Genomic DNA, 23993 nt, shown 5'->3' with positions numbered 1-23993 from the left:
TGATTACAACTATAGTTCATAATCATGAATGAGGCATGCTAACACAAAACGTATTTGATTGTAGGAGAATAGCTGACCAAGGTTGTCCCATACGGTGCGAAGTTTCTTGTCCTCGTTTGCCATTATTTCACTTTTGATGACATCAAATGACTCCTTGCTTACTTTGAGGCATTTAGCCACAGACTCGTGATCTAAATCGGCTCCAGCGGCAACACAATCGATGCCGTACACCTCGGCGGTTGCCTAGGCAACATTTAGATCGGACGAGAGCGTGGCGAAGTTTTTTCCCAGCTTGAGGCCCTGTATGACCAGCATCTTCTTCGGCGACGGATTGTTTTTTCCATAAAGCCTACATAGTTCCATTTTCTACACAAAGAAAAGAAAAGTTCGAATTCAGTTAACTAAGAAAGTTATTTCTGGAAGCTTAGCAACGAATTCATCTAGTACTCACGCTAGAATCTAACTTCTTTCGCTTTGGTTCCGAGGGTCCACTCTCGTGCTCTCCCCGTGGCTGTGAATCTCCCTTTCTGGAATCAAACCAGCAAGTCAGAACAAATAACGGGGCACTGATTCGAAATTTCTAATTTGTCAGAATACTAACAAAGCTTGACTTGCCTCTTTTCCATTTTTGGCGGGATAGCTCCTGAATGATTTCTCTATTGAAACAGCAGTAAGCTCTCTGCAGATCGAAAAATAATGCCCAGACATACGATGCGAGCGGAAACACGATCGCAATCGGCCAGTCAGAAGGTGCCACATTTTTACGATTTCGCAATTTCTGATCAGTTTTACCACAAGAGTTTGAAGCATCGGAAGCCCTATTATTATTTTTTTGTTGTTGACATTTGTTCTATCATGGTGGTTCAGAATAACTTGCAAGTGATGCTCCAAGCTTATCGTCACGTCGATTGCTGAGGAGTATAAACATTTCACATAACGAACAGTACAACGTTATCGCTCATCTCTGTTACCTGAATAGTCCGAAAGGTGTGTTAAGTGAAACAGTCGAGTAAAGAAAGAAATACTAATTTATCAAAGGCCATCCCACGGCCCGAGAATGGACTCCTTCTAGGTTCGCGATATGGCGGACAACGATTATTATTACTATTATAATATTTTTGAGGCGGTGGACATTATATCAAACTTTGCTGTGTTAGAAGACTGGTTTTGAAATACATTCACAGAACGTTCACGAATTTCAGCCAGGTATTTACTTCGCGCGTCTTTGTCGGGCTCCCAAACACGCGTGAAAAAGTTACTGCTTTGGATCATAAACTGACAGTTCTTTAGTGAAATTCGAGCGAAATGGCCTTAAGAAGGTCGCTGATTGATGGTTCACGGAACCGATCCCGATGTTATTCCATATCAGTTTAATTTTCTCGGTATTGGCGCATAGGAATTGTCCAGACTTAAGATATGTTACAATTTTTAATATATCTAACGCGTAGCCGAAATGAAATCTTATTTTAATGATTTAGAAGGGATCTTAAATCAAATTCTCAATTCAAAATTCGCGCTTTTTGCCCCTGGGCCAATCAGATCATTCAGATTTAATGTGATTATGGGGACTAGCGCCTGAAACGTAACTGACGCTATTGCACTAGTCTATTGTTCTTTTGCCTAGTTCTTACGCGGACCATTACTTAACTCCCCAGTGTCCCTGTGAGCTGTTCTGTAAAATATTTCCATTGAAACAGCGAGCATAAACGGCCATAAAATTCGACAAGGTCGACAATGTTTACATTTGAGATGAGACACTGAGTGGCGCACACAGTCCTGGCCGTTTTCATCGTCTTGCTCAGTCGAGAGTCCTTTAAAAATATGATAGAATATACGCTTGAAACCATAGTAAATTAGTTTCTCATATCCATATGCCTCATGTCGACTCACGGGTAAATAAATCAGTCCCCGTACGCTGAATAAACAACTCGAATGACCTCTGAGGTCAGGAGGTCACCTGATATGTCGTTATGTTACTTTTCCCCGGTTTCACATTACACGCGTAACGCTGTATTGAACATCACGGCATTTAGTTGAATTGCGGTATTCAAAATCTCTTTATATATTAAAGACATTTCGATTTAAAAAGAAAATTGAAAAAGCAACATTTTGACATAATTGTTAGCTTCTAAGATATCGTTCACAGATGCATGATACCCTGACATAATTTCAACACTGGATTGATCTTTTTGATGTCGACGTGATTCATAGTTTTGCGCTTAGTAACATTTGGCACGCATCTAAACGTGCGCAGCGATAAATACTCCAAACTAAGAAACCGTTTATCTGCAGGAAAAGTTGGACCACGGAAGATAATAATTTTCTAAATTCTGCATATTATTTATTCAAGTATCGCAAGCTACCTGCTTTCAGTAACGCTTCGTGTCGCTGTGACAAACTTACGCTATGTAAATAAAGGCTTAGTTACATTTGTTTGATTCTTTTATTTTATAATCTGAAATTTCTGTTATATAGGCTTAAGATTTTCTTTCCAAATTTACCGTTCAATTTCCTATCCCGGCCATATTTGAAGACATTCCTTCTTATTTGACTACTGCAAAACTTTACAATCACATATCTTGAGGAAGTTCAATACTTGCCTGTGTCGTTGAAGGCGTCAAAAAAGTATCAGACATTTATTATTTACTTGTTAAAGTTGTACTCGTAATAGTTTTAAGATGCGCTTGTTAATACAAATTAAATATGTTCTCTTCCTTATAAAGTTATTGCGATATCTGTCAAGAGCAGCATGACATTTTGTGTGAAAAAAACAAACAAACAGTTAATACATGATCCTCAGTTACAGCAGCACAGAGTTCATCCGTTTTAATGCTTATATGGCTTTTTTAAGTATGTCCAGGTAGATTCTTTTACGGCGAACAGGCTTGGGTGGCACTTCTAATTCCCTTTTTTCCTTTCCTACTTTCTCTTCTCCGATATATGCCTGCTCGCAGGCTAGTGCCTCTCAATACAAATGCAGATTGCATTCTGCTTTCGGGAGTATAAGCCCTCACGACTTTTGAAATTACTTTTCTTGGGAGTCGGGTGGGGGTGAATTAGCGCTACTTCTAAAACCTAATCATAACAGCAGAACTGAGCGTCATAAGTGACTGAAATGACTAAAACACAGAAACACAGGTACACTTTTGATATACGAGCAGCGAGAGCAAAGCTTATTTTTTTCGCGTGAGATTCGCAGCCCCCTGTACATTGATGGTCACGCCCCCCACTTTCAAAGTCCAAAGGCTAACCTGGCTGGTCTAAATATGAAATTTGTTTTTTTCCAACAGATACGAGACCAATTCCAGATCAACACAATTTCCACACTGATACTGTGACAATTCAGCATTATTCTTGGCGGCCATCATATTAAAACAATTTGTAGAAATGTTGTACACTTACTTCTGTCTGCTTCTTGCTTGCTAACAGATCAGACCACATGTTGTTAAAAGATGCTAAAAGACTGACAGAAACTCACCACAATAGCTTGTTGTTATTGTGCCGCTCACCAGTCTTCTCAGAGCAATTTGATCCAGACAAGAACCGGGCTCTCACCAGGGCCAGGTTGAACAAAAGATGGGTAACTTAGCCTATGAGCAAGCTCTCGTATTTGGGCCGGGGGCATGAGCGGCAAAGCCACATGAAGGCACTTGGTCACATGCCAATGCAGAAAAACACTAGACACCTATTTAGCCCGCTCAGACACTACTGAGACAGATACGAGAGCCTGCTCACAGGCTATGAGTAACTCTATCCAGCCAAAAAATCACTAACCCTGACTGGATAGTGATTTACCAATGGATAGCTTTATCCAGCTTTTGAACAACCGGGCCAGATGTATAGCTTAGGGTTGTTCAGAACTAGTCAATAATTTTTTAACAATTAATTACAGTTTGTGGCTGAAGTAAAGCCAAGAAAATAAATAACAACACAATAATTTTTGCTCATATTTATTTATTAGACATTGTTGAAGCGAATTATTTCTATCATCATTCATAATATCTGGATTCCGGATTCTGGTTTCCGGATTCTGGATTTCGGTTTCCGGATTCAGTGTTTTAGGGTTGCCCTAGATGATGTATGTGCATGTTAATCTTGAATAATCTGAAATTTCAGAGAGTTTAAAAATATCATATCATATCTGTGATGGTTCTGAGGTGGAGGGCTGTTACATGTAAATGTGTCATGCACGATTTTTCACTTGTTATGATTCAGGTGCCAATAGTTTCTGTGTCTGTCAGTGTGCAACAATCTACACCAATATTTCAACCTAATAATGTACAGTGTATATTAATTAACCAAATTATGCTGTTTTTAGTTGACCAATGCAACTACATAGTAATGTGATGTTGAAATGCACGAATTTACAAACATGCCCAGTGTCAACTTGTCAAATATATGAACTGGCTAGACAGTCTAGATTACAAAATTTTCTGAAAGGTAAAATGTTTCTTAAACATTATTTTCTAATTAATGATTTCTCAGACATTGTTTTCTTCAACAAAAGATTCATAACCCACATGGAGGTTTTTTTCTCTATTAGAGCTCTCTCTTCCTGATACTTTAATTTGGAATTTCTTAAGACTGGCCATGAATAGGTGTTGGGTGTGAATATCTTCTGGAACAGCACATTCAGTAAGCAAGAACATCAGTATTTATGCTGACAAACTCTGATTTTCTTTTGGAAGCTGAACACATATACACTAGTTGTACAGTTATATGTACAACCAAACAGCCTTGATGGCCCTTTGATTGGGAGTGTGCACATTGTTGTAACTTCCAGTGTTCCAGTTCCTTGTTTGAAGCAAATTGCATTTGCCCTCGAAAGCAAGTCGCCAAGTTCATAACAGTTATATAAGGTTGCTTTGCATCTCAGGGCAGAGCCTGCCACTGTGAAAGTTGGAGTACCAACCCGTAGCATTTGATTCACTACTGACACTCAGTAAACGACTAACAACGGAGTACGCTGTATATTAAAGAAAGGAATTACATGCCTGTTCCTGTCAGTCAATATATGAACAGTTTACACATGGGCAGCCTGTATTAAAACATCAAAGATTTTCAAAGCAACCATGACCTGGTGAGATATTTCTGAGGAAATATAAATTTAAGGTCCTTATGATTGCTTATAGGCATTGATTTTTATTGTAAACAATATCTTACTGAGTGTATTTTTCTTGTGTACTAATTGTTGTAGAACACAGAGATCACTGTTATGACAGAGATACTAATTTGTGAAAAGTTCAATAAACAAATGCATCCGGGAGCAAATAATTTTATCATGGATGCAGCTTCTAAGAGATCCCCAATATTAATGGAACATACACTGCACAAACATGTAAAAGAGTCCAATAATTCATTACATAAGATTGCAATGCTTTGTTTGGTTTCTCTGTATTTACAGACAACTTGATGTGATTATAAATTCTGCACCAAGTCCATTGAATAAACTGACTTGGAGGTTCAGTTCTGCAACCCATCCTGTGTGTGCAACATTGTGACAGATACACTGTATTACATTGTCAAAAAACACATATATTAACTAATTATTTTAAGTGCCTGTTAAATTAATCAGTTTTTCTTAGAGATAATTTACTCGTGGTTTATTTAAATAATTGGCTTTTTGGCTTTAAAATGATATTTATTGAGCTCTTAAATCAATTTTGTGATAATCTGCTTTGGACATGGCATAAAATTGATATTTTGCCAACACAAAATGGAGAACTGGGTCTTAAGCAAAGTTGCAGGATTAGCATTTTTATAGAAAGAAAGGGTTGAGAAATTTGTGACATTCTACAGACAGCCTTACCATTCGCAATGTCCAATAAGGTTAATTTGTTCCATACTGTTGTACAAATAGTGTTCTCTAATTTATAAATTATTTCAATCTGTTGTTTACGTGATTACCTTATAACCCCATGTCTGGCTTTGATGCACGTAGGATATTGATGTATTGTTTATCCATTTTGCTGTAAATTATCTTAATTGATGTGTCAATCAAAACATATCTTGGATATGCTGGGCTCTTCTGACAAATGTACCTATGCCTGATAACCTTTGAGTTCATTTGGTTGTGTAGTGCAGACAAAATACATCTACATAATATAACTTACTCTTAGCTTATTTATAATTCTTGGTATAATTTAATCATAGCAAAATTAATTAATGGAACCCAATAACAGCTCCTGTAGTCCACAATCTCAGCCTAGAAAAAGAGCAAATCACATTGAAATTGAATAATAAAATTTATTATTAGAAGCCTATGCAAATATTCATGATCAGCAAAAAATATCATAATTACCATTCATGCGAGAGTGATTTTGCTTATTGCAAACCCTTCCAGCAGGAGGAGACTCCATACAATAGTGAAGATGGCTAAATGTATCTTTGGGGACAAGTTAGAAAACAAAATTTTCCAACTTTTCACATATGTATACTGTTTTGGTATTTTTGCGAGATTTCATTTGGTAGAGATTTAGCGACTAAGCATATCCACTGCATTTCAATCAATCCCCACAACAAGAAAATGTGTAAACTTCTTTTGTGTGGGAGTCCCCATGTTAACTAAGGAAGAATATAATGATTAATAACAATGCCTTGTCTTTCTGAATAAGGTAGGAAAGAACAAGAAATGCCACTAAAAAGCACAGAACACGGTTCTGTTATACGATCAAGATTTTTGGTGGCTTCCCAGAAATCCTTGAAATCATGGCTCTATATTTCATAATTACACCATCCTACACCTCGATCTGCTGATGTAATCCTAGTTCCGGTTGAAACTATTAAATCATTCGCAATTTACCTCACATACACGTTGGATTATTTTCATTAGTAATAACATTCCAAAAAATAACTGAGGAGCTCCGGTTTTAGGCTGGCCTAAATCTATGTATTTAACTCTTACTTTACACTCGGCATACAAACTCATCAATCCTGAGAGGTATTCTCTGCTGAAATTATTGTTTGCCCTCATATATTAACTCTTGAGCTCACCCAGTGAATATCTATTTCATGCGAATCGAGTTTAAAAAACATCAATGATTGTTTTTTTTTTTACTTTGCTGCATCAGGCAGGCAAGTAAATCTTAATTAGTATAAAGATAAACATTGTGCGTATAATTTTGAAACCATGGGAACAAGAACCAAAGACCTTGATCAGCAGCAAATAATATCACTAAGTGATAATTAATAGTTTGTTGTTGTTATTATTATTATTATTATTATTATTATTATCTATTATATTTATATTTATTGTAGTTATTATTTATTATTTATTACCACTGCGTAAGGGATTTCAATCTCTATTTATAGATGTGCACACTCCAATGATAAGAATGGCTTGGATGTTTTGCGCAATTGTAACTTTTTTGAACGAAAAGCTCGACAGTACCGGATGTTACCTTTGTTCTCATCTCATCCACTCACTGCCCAGCCTTAGAGAGTGCACAGGCATTAACATCGTCAGATATGATTTCAGTAATCCACAGGCTGAAAAGGACCTCTGTGACAGAGGAATTGCCACAGTGCAGAGCCATGTGCGTTCTAACATAAATGAAGGCCACGACATTAAAAGTGCTAGTGATATCCTATGGCGGGTTAAAAGGTGTCAGGTATCAATAATATTGTTAAGACTCAAGAGTCAGGCCAGACCTTGAAGCACACAATGTCTGGGATCTTGTCTCTAACATTTTTTAGCTTCAAGTCCGGAGGTTTGAAAGTGTAGAAGGCTTATGATATGGGCCCTGGTAAACGTTTCACACCTGCACATGAGGAATGGATTTAGAAGACCTCAAGGGTCTACATACTTATGCATAGAGCAGCCCATAAATGTACTGTAAGAGAGACTACTACTTTTACGGCCAGGAGTTTGACAAGTGTCAGTTCCAACAGCCTCAGTCTAGGCATAGTTAATAGAAGGGGATTTATTATGAAATTCAACAAAGTTCTTTTTTGTATGTTTTTGTTCTCTTTGGCCTTGACCGTGCACAAAACACAATTGTTGTATACTACTGACCGAGTAACTGACCAATAGAAACGTTTTGGTTACGTAATTCATGCATAGTGTATAAGCGCAAAAAAAGATTTTGCACGGTCGTGGACCTTCCAACACAAATCTTGGCATCTTTGTTTGTTCTTTTGATGTTTGCCGGGCTTCATAACCATTCCCACTCTATTAACTATGGTCTAGGACCTTGCAATCTATTGGAGAAGAGTCCCAAGTTGTCAAAGCTACAAGAGTGTATTCTTTCTACCCTGAAGAGGGATTCACAAAAGCATAGCAGTCTTTTGCAGTCTCCAGAGACAAATGGATGCTGGTAAACACGTAATAAAGTTAGAGAGAAACGACATAGACAGCATCAAGATAAAATGGGTTGAAATCCCAAACGTCCTTTAGTGATCATGATCCACATGAGAAATCTCAATGGGATGGGTCTGAAAACATCACGATGAGGAACCCGCTTTTCTGAGAAGGTGAACACATATCCGAAAAGAAAATTCTTGGAAGGTGAGGGGACAGGACGAAAGTGTAGTGAATGAGTACAGTAAGGTGAGACTGTGCAAGACAGTAGTGGCAGTAAAATGTCCAGCAAAGAAGAGTAGCTTACTGCAGACCAAATAGCCCAGTACCTCAGCATGTTGTCTGTAATGTACAAAAGTGGCCGACTAGCCATACACCAGGCTGATCTGAGTCCGTCTCAAGATGAAGCAGAAGAGATCTTGACCAGGCTTGCAGTACGAACACAGTACTACTTGCCAGCTACTTTACCATCCACCATGTAGAATATGTAATACAGTCTTGTGACCAGAAAAAAAACAAATCACTTATTTCACAGCGTCATGGAGCTACGGATATACACAGGAGGTTACTGAGCAGAAAAGAAAACGATATCCAAGAGCCACTCAAACTTCTTGAGTGCCTAGCAAAATTTAAAACGTTCAACTGGGCCAAACCTTGCTAAACCTAAGGCACTGGTGCCGTGTATGTTGTCTTGTGCTCGCTTGGACCCTAGGTTTCAGATAATTTCGGCTACTAGATCTTCTTGGGGCTCAATTTTTCCTCAGAATGGCAGTTTTTTTCACACATCTTCTTACTCATAGACATGCGATCATTTACAATGTTTTGTGCTAACATCTTTGAGGTATAACTTTTATCTGCGGTTAATTCAGTATAGGAACTTTCAGAAGAAAAACGCATTTTCATAAAAGCTAGCTAAAGCTCAATCTTACAATTGAATTATTATTTATATACAACTGTACGTGTTTACCAAGATTTACTTGCGTGCCTGGGTCTTTTGAACTCGGAATGAAGGCAAACAATAATTTTAGCAAAGAATACTTCTCAGGATTGCGGAGTTTGTACGCTGACTGTAAAGTAAGAGTTGACAATAATCAATTGCAAGATCAAGTATTTGACCTGTGATGATTGAGCAGTGTTTCAAGAGTAATCTAAAAAGCAAGATATGCCGAGAAAAACTCTCATCTAACTAGTCAATGTTTTAGAATTCAAACATCACGGCCGTTCATTTCCATATTTAGATTGTACAAATAGAATTTAATGTTTTGCACTATTATTTAACCCTTGGACGTACAAGCTAACTCGTACCCTCCACCGTGGTATAAGGGGGAAATGGAAGGGACCCCCTCTGGTGTTTTGTTCTGTTAACGCACAGCGTACTAAACTTACATTGATTAGATAGCCCTGAGCTTGTTCTACGAAATGATACCATGGCTGTGATGTCATAATGTCTAATGACGTCATTTGACCCGCCATCGGGGATCCGCCATCTCGGATTTTACTTTTTTCTTAAAAAGTCAAGAAATGATGGAAATTGATACGAAATCAAGCCAAAATGCTTATAAAATGTACAAATTGGCGAATTTCTGGAATTTGATGAAGAAAACTGGAAAAAGTACAAAATTATGTCAAAAAAATTTGATCTTTGGCCAAACCTACATGAAACTAGTGGTTACTATGGAAACATAAAAAATGATGGACCCAAAATTGACATATCAAAATATCGGCGAAGTATGAATGAACAGCTAATGAAAGTTTTAGCTAGCCCCTCAGAGTAAATCGTCAAAATTTTGAAAATAGCTTATTGGGGGGATGGCATCCACTCCCCCCCCCCCCTTGTACGTCCGAGGGTTAAGGGATGTTGCAAATAGTTTGGCAATCATTGAGCTTCCAATGCCCTAAATAATACTCAGACTTTGTTAGTGACATAAGCATAGAAATAACTTTGATAAACTGATTCTATAATATCTAATATTTTTAGATTTCGCCTCTGTCTCTTTGTTAAAACTAGCCTCTTGTCATGTTGTTTGAACAGCTTTTGTTACCAAAAAATAGCAGATGCCAAAAATTTTATTCTTGATTTCATCAGGCCAAGGGTGACTCTAAACTGTGATGAAATTAGTTTTGATTTAGAAAGTTGGACTTAAGCAATATTTGAGTCAGAATTTTAGCTAATTTGCCTTACAGCTAAATGTTGCCTGACATGGGTAGGAAATGACATTCCTTGATTGGCGCCTGTCACTTTAAATGACTTGAAATTCTTGTTGTGAATTAAGATAGGTCCAATCTTTATTTGTGTGAAATACCAATAAAATTCAATGTATTCTGTGAGCAGGGGCGGTGTTTAAATTTGACGCTTATTTTAGTGACATTTTGGGATTTTGGGCAAAAAACCAGGGGGGGGGGGTGCTCTAACTCCTCAGGGAAAAATCACAAAGCCGGCCCACTTTGTCTGTTAGAGTTGTTGGGTAGGACCTTCAATTTGGCAAATTTTCATCCAAAAAGGAGAGATGGCATGTATCACCCCTGCCTGGTCCTCTAGTACACTCAGTCTTAATTATTTTTTTGTGATCTTGGTTTGAAAAAATCAACATTTTCTAGAGGCTGTATAAGCTGATTAGCGCTTTTGCCACACGAATTGTACAGGGTTTAAAATCGCTGAGATTTTTCACAAGCTCTTTAAAAATCCGATCTGAAGTCAATTTGTGTATAGTATTATTCGTTTTCTAAACAAAGTCGCTAATTAAACAAAATGTAAACAATGGCTTCACATAAATCTCCTTTGTAATCCTCTGAAATCTGAGCGAACAGTAATTGTCTGGCTGATATAAAGAGGAGTTACGAGCCTAGTCGGTGGAAAACCAGCCTGTTGGCCTAAAATCTCTACGGAATAGGAAGAAGTAACCAAGAAAAAAACTGAGAAATCAAACTATAAAAATAGTGTACCTAACCTCGAACCCTAACTAAAAAATGAGTCCAAGATAGCTTAATATGCAATATTTTTTTCGCCCTAAATTATAATAGCAGCAACAAACTATACTACGACAACTGCGCAGATGAAAACATTCAAACGACTACTTGCATTTGGAAAAATATATCTATGAAATACAATTTCTTTAGCCTGGTTACACTACGAGTAGTCCCTCTTTCGCTTAGTCCGTTGCGCGAGACCTTAAATAAACTGGGAGGAAAAAGTGGCCACGTAAATTCCTGGGGCCAAGACGCGCGCGTGCTTTTCGCCTCTAAGAGTTCGAGCGGCCATATATTTTTTTTTTTCCTTTTTCTCGCGGTTTTCTTTCGCGTTACGCCCGACGGCCTAATAAGCGAAAGAGGGGCTACTCGTAGTCCACAGCTTGGTCGAGTCTATCAGCGTCCGCCGATAAAGGTTATTGCTCCACGTGATAATTTTAACAATTCCAGATCAGTGGTGAACTAAAGCGGTGACTTTTGACGACTGCTCGCCAGTATTCGTGCTATTCGAGACTATTTTGCACTATTCTTACTCAGGCGGTGTTGGACACGACTCGCAAAGCATGCCGGGAGAAATTTCCCCTGGAGCTCATTTTCATCTGATCGCTGAACGGCAAACATCTCCACGCGCTGATGGTGATGTGGAAATATGACTTATAGGAGGTTCGTTCGCTTCCGATGGTGAAAGAAATCTGGAATGACATCCATATCAAATGTTCCCCAGGCCAAGTAACAGCTGTAGATGACTTCTGCTCGATTTACAAAGCCACCATTTTCAGTGCTGAACAAATGATTTTAGAAATCGAAGCTTCGCGGTTCGTCGAATCTCTACGGTTGAAAGATAAATTATTTCCGTTTCTGACCTCTTCGAATTCGATCTTAACTTGCCGGAATTGAACCTACCTTCGGCACTTTCCTTCTTATATATCTTGACTTGTGTATGAAGTGCATGAGTGTATCGCTGGCCAACAACATGGCTGTTGACAGATATTATGTTTTCGTTCGACGATAAGAGAGCTTAGAGGTAAAACCTAAGAAGAAAAGGGTTATATAATTCGAAATCAAAGCAATGTTTTGTCCTTGAAGACTTGTGTAAAGCTTGATTAATCGAGTTTCGCCCGCTCTATTTCCTTATTAATCAAAAGGAATCATAAACAGCTTGCTAATGAGCTATGGCTCTTTCAAAATAACAAAAATAATTTGCAATAAATGGAATAAAGAAAGCAGAAGCTTAATGGGAGAAGGAGGGTATGTTTTGCTTCAATGTGAGTGGTAAAAAATAATTGTATTGGTCCCCTGTACCAGGTCACACTTCCAGCAAATTCTTGTTCAACTTACAACTCCAAGATTAAATGTGTACTGTGTGGATCTATTTAAATTTGTAGTCAATTTTATAATATCTTGCTCAACTTCCTTGAATGTGTTTAAAGTAAAAGGTTTACAAATGACTTTGCCTCAGACATTAACACTGGCAAAATCAATGTACAAACCAATGAGAGTTTGAGATTTCTCTTCACCTAGTGCTTAGGTGTTGGATGTAACTTGTATTGGCTCCAAGTGTCCATTCCTTAGTTCTCAGTACATGTGAGGCTGTGTAAAAGGGAAATCGGGCTCAATGGAAAGAAGGCTTGGTTGAGTTACATGAAATGAATGCTTTGGACAAATAATATACCTCATGCTATTTCAAGTGGTTGCAACTAAAATTGGAGATGGGAGATGTGAAAAAAAATGACTTACATTTACTTCAATAGACCGTTTTCGCTGTCATGCAATAAGAAAATAAATCGAAAACCATCCAGTGGAAAAAGCTATGAAATTATGATGTTATAGAAGATAACTAAATAAGCCACTTCTCCAAGTTTTAGGCCTGTGCGTTCCCCCAAACTTCAGATATTCCTCGAAATGTTTCGCCGATATTTACAGAGCCCGGTACACCAATATGGCGGCCGGAAAATAGTGTAAACATCTGGAAGTTACTTTGGTTATCTAGGCGACTGATTATCAGTACTGATCAAACAAGAATTTACATAAGCACTTTTCCTAATGCTTTAACTTCTAAAAAGGCTCAAATCATGGGATAAGTATATATTTTTCGACAAACTCGATCATAGCCTTCTGTCACGCACCTCCATAACCCTGAAATTCAAAATGATCTGGATTCCAAACGAAGCACGCTATTGAGCTGTAAAATTGTAAACAGATATAGATATACCGCCTCTTGTGCCTGATGAGGACAAAAACTTTGGTGGCTATTTCGTTTTGGATTTTAGAAAGTGATGACGTCACGTGAAAACGATCTATTCCAAAGTATGCTTTTTAAACTGAATATTTGCAAAGTACTGACAAGCACAACAAAAAAAAACAGCAAAATAGCACAAAAACCATATTCTGGAAACAGCGGCCAACACTAAGTTCGCTTATAAATTATTAAATAAAACTGGAAGATTGTGAATGATGGGCGCGATGAATTAGCAATGAGTGACTAGCCCATGGTCCTGACATGCCTTCATTACATGTCCTCATATCACACCTCTGCTGAAGTTTATGGTTCAATGTAACTTGTGTAAACTAAAGGGAGCTCTTTACCCAGAACAGTGCTATGTAGGTCATTTGAAGTATCTTTCAGTTCAAAATTTATTATTTACTGCTAGTCCTGTTGTCAACATTGAACAACACAGTGATCGTGTACTGATATTAACATTTCCTACATTGGCTGTTAAATATTTTGCCAAAAATAGTCTCCACAGCACTTCCTCGTGTCGACTCGTAATGGCTGTGACCAACTGAATTCAGAATAATCTAGTATGTAGCTGTATCTTAGATCATCTATAGTGAGATGTTTTGACTGAGATAACTAAATTGTAGCAACATTTAAAAGTAAAAGCAGATGCACTATAATGAACACTTGCAGTAGCTCTTAACACTTGGGATTGTCATGCAGCTTTCTAAGTAGTCACTTGCATTATGTCATTATGTATTCTGTTTTGGTCTATTCCATTCTCACTTTGATACCCTAAACAGCAGGATGCTGTAGCTTTCCCTGTTTGATCACGACAGTGTAACTGGATAGATTTAGTTCTTGGGAAATCATGATAGCAAAGTTAATTCCAAGTCCATAGTCTTTTAAAATACCAGTTGGTAATTCCGTAATTCGGCTCGTTCTGCTCCAGGTGGGTTGACAATTATGCGAAACTATACACATGAAACACTTATCATTTATTGATTTAAGCTTATATATAGTCTCCCACTACTACCAACATTCAAAGGAAAACAAGCATAAAGAAGTGGGAGATCAGCGGAATAATCAGCCATAGATAACTGAACAATATCATCTGATCCAAGAGTACGGTAAATTTCTGTTAGAGATAACAATTCAAGACAGGCAGTGATCATGATAGTGAAAATTCACTGTAAATGAGATGATATGTTTAATGGACTAGTAACCAAAGCAGGATCCAAAAATATTGAACATCGGCCAAACAAACGGATGGCATATGCACTACAAGAAAAAAAAAATAGGTCGGCAATGCGTACGCGTGTTTAATGCGTTTCAGTCAACTGGAGCCACAATCAGAGATGGAGAAAGGGTGAGCTGTTCATGGAGTAGTGGAACAAATCATAAGATTTAAGCAGGGAATGTTATTGACAGAAGAAGACTTTGTTTACCTAGGGATGTCAAATTAACTTGTACATGAAGTGTCAAGATGGTTTCCTGGAATTACTAAGCCTGTAAGTCCTGAATTACACTGAAGTTCTGATATTAAGTTTTTACCATGACTGTAAAAGAAATATAGACATGTTGGACAACAATCAATTTGCATGGAGAATTTGCTAAGTTCTTTCATTGAAATGAAACTGTAAGCACAATAAAAAGAAACCAATAATGCTAATACACTGTACATTTTTTATACTTCTTACAATAGCTTGTTGTAAGTTTACATATGCATGTTAATCAATGGGTAGTGGTTTGTAGAATACCTGCTGGACAGAAGAGTGTTCCTGATGACGGAATCAGAGTCTCCAAGTGGTTGTCAGAATACAGTAGTTGCACAAAGAGTTCTGTGAATTAGCTCAACTCCTCACATAAAACATATTTGATGAGATGTTGATACAAAGTAAGATACTTCAATGACAAAAAATAAATAACAATGGAGAACAGAGCGTTCCATTTCCCATTGCTCAGTGTGCCTGACTTTGGTTTACTAGGTTCTTGTGCTCACATCTGACATGGCATGGTGTAGATGTCTTGCGTTGTTCTTAGTGTCAAAATTATTCAGGGCCAACTCAAAGTGTAAGAGCATGTTTCCAAAGCAACTGTCCACAACTTTTCTGTACATAAGTTACTTCTTTATAGGTGCATGTCAAAATGTTGGTATTTCGTCTGCTTTTGCATCTGTAGGCATATGTTAGCACTATTTATTTTGAATTTGCATTTTACATTATGTGTGAAACTCAGTGCTGCTTTGTTTAATTGGGTCTGTTAATAACTCACATAATTATTGAACTGCAGCAAATATAGTCCCAACAACACATGAAAGAGTACCAATATACAGCAAAATTGTATAATTAATTATTTTTATAGCAGAAATCCTACTTGTCAAGTCTGCGAAAGTCATGCAAAACTGTCACACTCTCCCTCTTTTGCTGATGAATAATTATCGACTACAACATTTGGATAATAAATCACTTGTTCAACGATTTCATGTGCAGTATCGAAGTATAATTTCACTCATTGTTTGTGCATTGACCTGCTCATCAAAATACCGCACATTGACTCATAACAATATAGAGCAATACTTTGTACATCAAAACATCTATTAAGATATATGTGCTGTGTTGCATTGCATGGTATACCATAATAGCCATTCACTCTATGAGATGCACCTGCAGGGAAACATGATGGTAGTTGTATTAACCATCTCTTGTTGATATTTGTTTCCATGAATACAACTACCATGATTCCCCACAGGCACCTCTCATAGAGGGAATAGAGCATTATAATTAAGTTATTGAAAACAAAGTTAACATGGAATGCAGTGTATGACATTTGCAGATTGCAAACTACATTTAGGCCTAAATAGTGGCCTGGTTAGCCTAAAAGTCCCTCTGGTTAACCTAAATATCACTCAGGCTAGCCTTAATAGTGCTCAGGTTGGCCTGTTTACGGTTAGCTCTTGGTAATGGAAATGAGGATGCGATAATGAATAAAAAGTGTGCAGTCTGGAAATGTCATAGACCCCCTGGATGTAAGTTAGTTACCTACGTGTATCAGTCTACAGAAAATAGTGTATTGTTCGTACAGAAAATCTTGAAGAGCTATAGAGGTCACTTCCTGTAATCATATTCACAGTGAAATAAGTATGCAAATTAATATATTCTATTTGAAGAGACAATTCAACACATTGCTTACCAGCCTTTTCACCATAGAGTATTTCATTTCCTTGATTTGTAGTCTACAGACACAGTGGTCATTGAACCAATCATATCAAATATTGTACGACCTGGACTTTCCTCCACAGCATTCAGTTTGCCATGCAAACAGTGTGATATGTAGTAGTAGAACCTCATTATGTCTAAACCAAAACATCATTTGATTCCAGTTTGTCATAGTGTACCTAAGCTTAAGTTGTTGCGATGCTGGCAAGTAAAACACAGTTAAATAAAAATCGCAAGCATCAAATTCCAGCATCCCCGGTAAACATGTGATGGGGTAGCCGATCATACTCGCAAATTGATCTTTCCATTTAACACGATAACAAGCAGTCCCAGCAAGTTCAGCAGTTCGACTGAAGTCACACCTCAATGTGACTATATCATATGTAGACATGCTAAAGAAAATTTCAATAGCTTGCGTGACTAAAGTAAATCCTGTCGCCGAGTAAAGTTGGTTAGCAACATCTGAATGAAGAAACAAGGAGTAACATGGAGTGGGTACGTAAGCTCTCGAGGGCTGTGCAGCACTTTCGAAGAAAGGAGGAAAACGACAGAGCGACTGAGAAGTGGAAAATAACTTAGACTTACCTTGAAAATTGGACACCAACTCGCTACGGAAAGCTTTCCAAATTATTCGAAACAGTAAACACGGCAACGACAACACAACATCCAACGATAGGCCCAGCAAGTTGTAGCAATGTGGCCGCCTTTACTTGAACGCTCAAACGACACTGCTTCCCATACACACAAACGACGTGAACCAGCATTAGGGCGCCATTGCGCCCGTGTACTTGGTGTTCGGCCTTCCCGATTTAATACGGCAACAATACGAAATAACACTCGTGATGATTCATATCTTCGGGAAATCCCACGGGACCTTCGAAGTTTTACACTCGGGATGGTTTAACACGGAACCGTTTTCAACATAGTTGTTTAATGCGCATGCGCATTAAACACAAAAATAACAACAAGAAAACATTGAAATATAAAGGGAACAAGCCGAACCACAAAATTATACTCTTAAAACATAGGTGGAAATCACACAATCGCTCCCGTGAAATACCGCGAACATCTGACAAATCAAGGAAAATGCGCCAGCTTCAAGTCCGATGTTGACTAGGCCCGCCGGACTTTTCTTATAGTTCAACTCTCAAACTAAAGTTTCACGCAAAAATAGTTCACAATACTGATCCCTGTTACCCCGAAAACGACCAAAACAATATCCATGTCAAGCACTTGAAGCTTGGCGAATAGCTGGTCTAGATACTACACTAGCTGCTCCTAGAAAAGGTTCGTTTGATTCTCATGATGAGCGCAGAAATCGGTCGAGAAACGACAACCAACTCTCCATTCGCAACGAAAAATGTGTCCGCCATTGCTCCGGCTGAGACGACATATGATTGGTCGAATACTGTCACGTGAGCCGTGTCCAACACCGCCTGATTCGTACTATTCGCTCACCGAGACTATTTGCTATTCGCTATTCGGGTTTTCGAGACACCCCTGGCTGGGGTCATATGTGTTTCAGGTGATTTTAAAATGAAAACCTCGATAAAATTGTGCATTTTAAAACATGAACATTCTTTCAGACATTTACTTAGATTGGTTTGAAGATTTTAGAAGACTTAAGCAACGGTACACTGACCGTAAAAAAGAACGCCAAGTTTTCTAAAGATTTCATAAGTTTTCTTAAGTCATAATGTGTCTATTAAAATCGGGAAGGTCTCTCAGTTCAAATACCTTTGATGACTGTCTCCAAACGACAACTTATAGAAGTAATTAAAAAATAGATCGAAACTGGAAGTTAACCCGCCTCTGCCTGTCTCGATTGAATATTCGTTAACAATAGAAACTGAGGTTGACACGTAACATCAAATGACGGAACGTGCGTGACTGAAGGACCATCACTTTCCTTGGTGTTTGAGTAAAAGAACAGGGACATAGCGGAAGACGAATATCACTCCTCGCATTGTGAGCATCATTCAAGGATAAATAAGACGACAACCGGGGAGGATAACCTTTATTATGAACTGGAACCGCCAAAAAAAGAATCTGAGGCAGGAATCTATGATGACGTGGCTGTCGAAACTACAACCCCTGCAACAAAATGGATAAGCTATGAGGAGAATACACGAGGAGCTAAGAAGAAAAACAAGCGGTCAACCCAAAACACCCCTGAATCGTACACAGTTTTGATTCGGCGACTGGTGTTTATTTCAACCGCAGTTGTTCCTGTTGCTTTTTTAACTGCCGCCGCCACTTTGATTTTAGCTTGGTCTTTATAATGATGTCTCGAAACGGCAATACGGGTTCAAAAGCCGATCTGAAGGGTTGTGGAGCTATATATGATAAGGGCAGATAGATCGGGGACGGAGACCGTAAGCGCGCGCCATTTCTAGTGTTGGGGTTGTCCCCATGATATGGGACAATAATTCTGTTTTTAGAAAAAAATGCGCCATCGCCTGCGGCACACGCGTGTACATGCCGCGAGGATTTTTGTGATGTCGCGCGGGCGAAATGGCGTCCGAAATTTCCGAATTTTTCATGTTTTTGGCCCACAACTCAACGCGTTTAGGTCTGTTGGAATTTTGCTTAAGTAGTTTCGTCGTAAGCTGCTCCAGTTTGAGTGAAGTAAGACGGTGTCGAATTTAGGTATGTTCCGCTTTAAGCTTAGATATATATCGCTGACCAAGTTGTGTTCCGACGGATGCTTCTTTTACATGAGCTGCACATTACTCAACTTTAAAGTTCACATATGTTGAAGATTAACAGCTTTTCCATTACACAGCAAGAAACTAGCTGGATATATTTAGATATAGCAGAGCTTCGGACTTCATAGTTTCTTAGCTCCTCTTGCCACACGCTTGCGAGGAATTTGCCAGTCTATGGCGCCCGAAAAGTAAAACAAAATAATTGCTAGTTTGAGTTTCGCCTGAATTGTAAGCAACGCTTGATGTTTCATCAAGGCCCAATAAGTTTACGCCTGTAGATACTGCTCAGTTTTAGTCGTGTAAAAATCCAGTAAATTCTCTGTTGTCGATGAATGAGAGCGCCCGCCGATGCGTGTTTTGTACAGTCAGTAAACATGACAAATCGTACTTCCGCCGCACTTTCGTGTGAAAACGTACATCGTACTCAAACAATAACCCAGTAGTTTTAAATATGTTTAAGATTGATAATTGTTTGAGAACATATTAAAAGCTAAGCTGAAAATATGCGAACAAAGCAGAAATAATTAGCAAAGTTACAATGACACTTTCTTTAATCAACTTGGAATAACGATTTTTGTTGATCGAGTTTAAAATATCAAAACTGCTTGTCTATTTTCATTTTCGCAGTGTAAAACTTCACTATGCTTATGTTGAAGAAACACACATGATTTTGGTAGCCTTTTTTGCGTTCGTGAAATTTGTTGCAACATCTCAGCACAAAAGATAACGAAAGAAATCTTTGTCAAGATTTGTTGACAATTGAAAACACCGACTCGGACTTGAAAGTGCACGAGCTGCACTATGCAAATGAGCTAATTGTACGCGTCAGACTTTCCTTTCAAAAACTTTTGCAAACTCATCAAACAAGCAGAAACAATAAGAAACCATCAAAACAGGCTTTGGTTTTGATTAACCATTGTCCGAGAAACTCACAAATTAACTCGATACCGGAGTAGAGAGTTTTCTTGCTACATTCTTAAGTCAGAACAAACGCAAAAACATACTCGTAAGCTTACAACTAGCGCGAGCAGATCTTATTGATTCATTCCCAGCGCGAGACTGAAGTCTCGTTTTCGACCCTGAAAAACGCACCTTTTCCGTTGGCTCAGTGCATAAAACTACATATACGCGCCCTGGGTCTTAGTCCCTGCCTTATTCCCTGCCATCGCTGTGAAAAATACGCAAGAGAATCTCTCGACTCTCACCATTTGATCATGCAACGTGACAACATCCACGCGAGAGTCCACGACATGTGCGTGGTTCCGCGCGGATATATGACGTCAGGATGGCGCAATTTGTTTTAAAAATAGAAAAATTGTTCATGTCATAGGTGCACGGAACCTCGTTCCCAGGGTCTCTCATCTTACCGCCCCCCTGGAGCGAGCGAAGAGAGATCCTGGTTGGGTCTGGTCACGTGTCTCCCAGAATCTGGGAGATGAGAATTAAATTATTGAAGGGATGGGCGGCCTAGTAGGAATTTTGTCTATAGTTAGCCCACGGAAGTGCGGGATGTGTTCACCAAAGTAAATCAAGAACGATTTGTTCTGCGGCAATGTCCGGCGGTAATACTCTGCAAACGCCGAGGAAAACTTATCCATCATGTAATAGCGGAAATCCAAGTCGCTGAAGGTTGTATGGTTCAGTGAAGGACGTTACATATTTTAAAAGTTTCTTCAAGAAGGCGAATGGAGAATTACACACCGCGATCGAGGCTGTGTATGGAAGATCTTTGACTCAACTTTACCTCAGAATGAAGTGTAGGTCTTGTGAACGGCGATTAGATAATTCTAGAGAATTTAGGGCCTTTTAACTGATCACTGAAAGCTAAGGTCACGTCGAAAGGAGCGAAAGGTTGAAAAGATCTATTGAAGTTTCACCGCGCCGTCGGCGCCCCGAACTTTGCAGAGCGCGAAGGATAATAAAACGAACTCGTCGCGGTATGCATTTCGCAGTCGTTGCTGATAAACTGGATTTATCTTCGACCGAAAGGAGGCTAGAAAAAGAAAAATATGATTTTTATTGTGTCGTTAATAAATTAGTGTACGTGACTCCAACGGTCCGTGACAATTGCGCACATTCTCATTTAATTTTCGATCTTTCGACCTTTCTTTACTCCACGCGTGTTTCTGAGGGGCACTTTTTATGCCTTGTTATTACAAGAAATGGAAATTATAAGTAGAGTGGAGTCGTTTGATTGTGTTACAGCATAGTTTTAGAGATCGTATGTCTGCATGGTTTCCGCTGTTAACTGCACGTCGCTTCTCATATTGACACCTCTGTATAAATTTGCCATGCCGTGCTTATACTTTGTTTAGGTTCGTTTCTATTGCAAGATATGTTTTAAGGCTCTTACTATTGGCTCTCCAGGGACAAAGATTAAAATATTCCGTAAACATATTGCTTACTTGCATTCTATATTGTGACGCCGCAGCTGACGCCGGGCTCGATTATTTGATTAAAACTGTTTGCAAGCACAGTGCGTTCCACGAATATCATATTTATCTTCGTCCAGTTTTTCTTCAGACACTGCCGTAGCTTTACTTTGAGAAAGCTATACGTTTTCCTAGAGACATTCTAATGTTTTTTGCATCAATTTGATCAAGTGCATTCAAAGAAGAAACAACAGTTACTACGGGATGAAATTGCGCTGCTCGACGTCCACAGTTGAAATATGACTGACTTTCCATAAATCCAGTAGGTAAGATGGCAACACTGAAAATCAAGACCACTAAATTGCCTCGAGACAGACTTGCTTAAGCTTTAGGTAAACGTTGGAATAGATGTTATTCGAAATTTCAGCCTGAAAGCTAAGTATTAATAAACGCCGCGGGTAATGGCAGTCGCAGCGCGATACTTCGAATTCGACAAAGCTCAACGCGACAAATTGCTGATTACAGAGGACCCCTCCCTGATGTTCTCAATTGTCAAAGTAGCACGTGACCAGACCCAACCAGGGTCTCTCTTCGCTCGCTCCAGGGGGCGGTAAGATGAGAGACCCTGGGAACGAGGTTGAGGTGCGCGCGGATCGCAAGACTTACGATCTCCGTCCCTGATTATGGCTCCTGGCAGAAACGTAAAAGGTTGGACTCATAAACTGATCGCCAGCTGAGCACGCAGCTGACATGCATGTATGGTAGTACGATTTGGACTTCTTGCAGTAAAGAAAATATTTTGAAAGTCCTGCGTCTTCAAAAACGTGCGGCTAGAATTATCCTCGTCGCCGAAAGAACAGCACCTTCTGTCGGCTTATTTAACACCTTAAAGTGGGTTCCCTTTTATGCTGAATCATATATAAATCGATGCGCTCTAACCTAGAAAAGGCTGAATGGCAATACCCCGGAATATATAAATGATTTACTTATCAGAAACTCTGACACTCATAATAGATCAACACGTTTTTGTAATATAAACTTAATGTGCCCGCGATTTAAGAGAATTACTGAAGGGGGTCGAGTGTTTGCTGTGCGAGCCACAAAAGAATGGAACAAATTAAGTGTGGACATCAAACAGAGCACCAGTGTAAAAAATTTTAAGCGCTCCCTTTTTAAAATAATTTTAGATAATCAAATTCTGAGCAAACTATTCCTGTAAATTTTTTTAAAATTTGTAAATAATCACATTTTATACATATTTTACGATGTATGTAGGCTTAATTATTTTCATTATTTTTAATATTGTTACGATTGTACTATTTCTTTCTTTTTCTAAAATTTTAATTTTTGAGGGCCATTAGGTTATCAGTTTTAATACTGTCAAATGTTACCCTCGTAAAATAAAGTCTTACCTACCTACCTACCTACCACTCGTCACACAACCTGTTTCGCTCCCAGTGACTTCCGGTACGGGGTAGTGATTTTCATTTGTTCAATCAAACATGGCTGTGCGCAGAAATTAGCAGGAGGAATTTCGGAACAATTCAGTAAGAATAAAATTCACAAACTGCAGGGATTTGTTTCGTTGTTTCTCCGTCTGTATTTCTGTCAGTCCACCTACATGTATCTATTAATCATTCATATATTAATTTACGTTTTGGTTTTTTCTTCTTTTGCTAGAGTCATTGACGAATCTAGCAGCTGAGGTGAGGCAAATGAAGGACAACATTTCTTATGTTCAATCCTTGACAAGCAATAAAATGGTAAGTTATACATTAGTACATTCGCTGTAGCCACTCCCCTGTAAACCTTTTCGCCTACTCGACCATTTTTGCTCATGGATGACGTAACATCCATGAGCCTAGGAGGCAGTCTAATGGCACTCACTCACTCGATTCTGATTAATTCATTCATTAAACTTGAATTAAACAATTTTCTCCTACCACCCCTACTAAGTATTGTTTTTGTCCAAGAGTGTTCAGTCGTCTCCAGGAGGGTTTTTGACGAGGGGAGACTAGAAAGGCGTAAATTTTTGCCCGAAAAATAGAGAGCCTGGGTACGAGTTTGTTGAGCGCATTAAAGATTGAAGTCGGCCATTTTGGTTTCACGTGTTTTTCTTTCGTAAATATGTTTGTTTTTTTTTTTTTTCACGTAATTGAAAGCTGTTAGAGGTATTTATGACTCTGGTGATGTATCGGTCACAACAGCACG

The 23993-nt window shown here is 38.7% G+C and overlaps 2 protein-coding genes and 1 long non-coding RNA gene across 4 annotated transcripts in view; 2 read left to right on the top strand and 1 right to left on the bottom strand.

Annotated features, from left to right (window-relative positions):
- The window catches only part of LOC145484866 (uncharacterized), a 118272-nt gene that overhangs the window by 45065 nt on the left and 49214 nt on the right, over window positions 1-23993 (bottom strand). The window lies entirely within an intron of this gene.
- The window catches only part of LOC145484802 (uncharacterized), a 180862-nt gene that overhangs the window by 122489 nt on the left and 34380 nt on the right, over window positions 1-23993 (top strand). The window lies entirely within an intron of this gene.
- Window positions 18273-23924, top strand: LOC145484481 (uncharacterized). Its single transcript, XM_081463098.1, has 3 exons — window positions 18273-18334; window positions 18687-18974; window positions 23449-23924. Exons 1-3 carry the CDS (start codon window positions 18273-18275, stop codon window positions 23573-23575), a joined length of 477 nt encoding a protein of 158 aa, XP_081319224.1. The 3' UTR covers window positions 23576-23924.

This window comes from Orbicella franksi, chromosome 4 (genome assembly GCF_964199315.1).
Source record: "Orbicella franksi chromosome 4, jaOrbFran1.1, whole genome shotgun sequence".
NCBI classification, from domain to species: Eukaryota; Metazoa; Cnidaria; class Anthozoa; order Scleractinia; family Merulinidae; genus Orbicella; species Orbicella franksi.
This window is presented reverse-complemented; position numbering and strand designations above follow the sequence as displayed.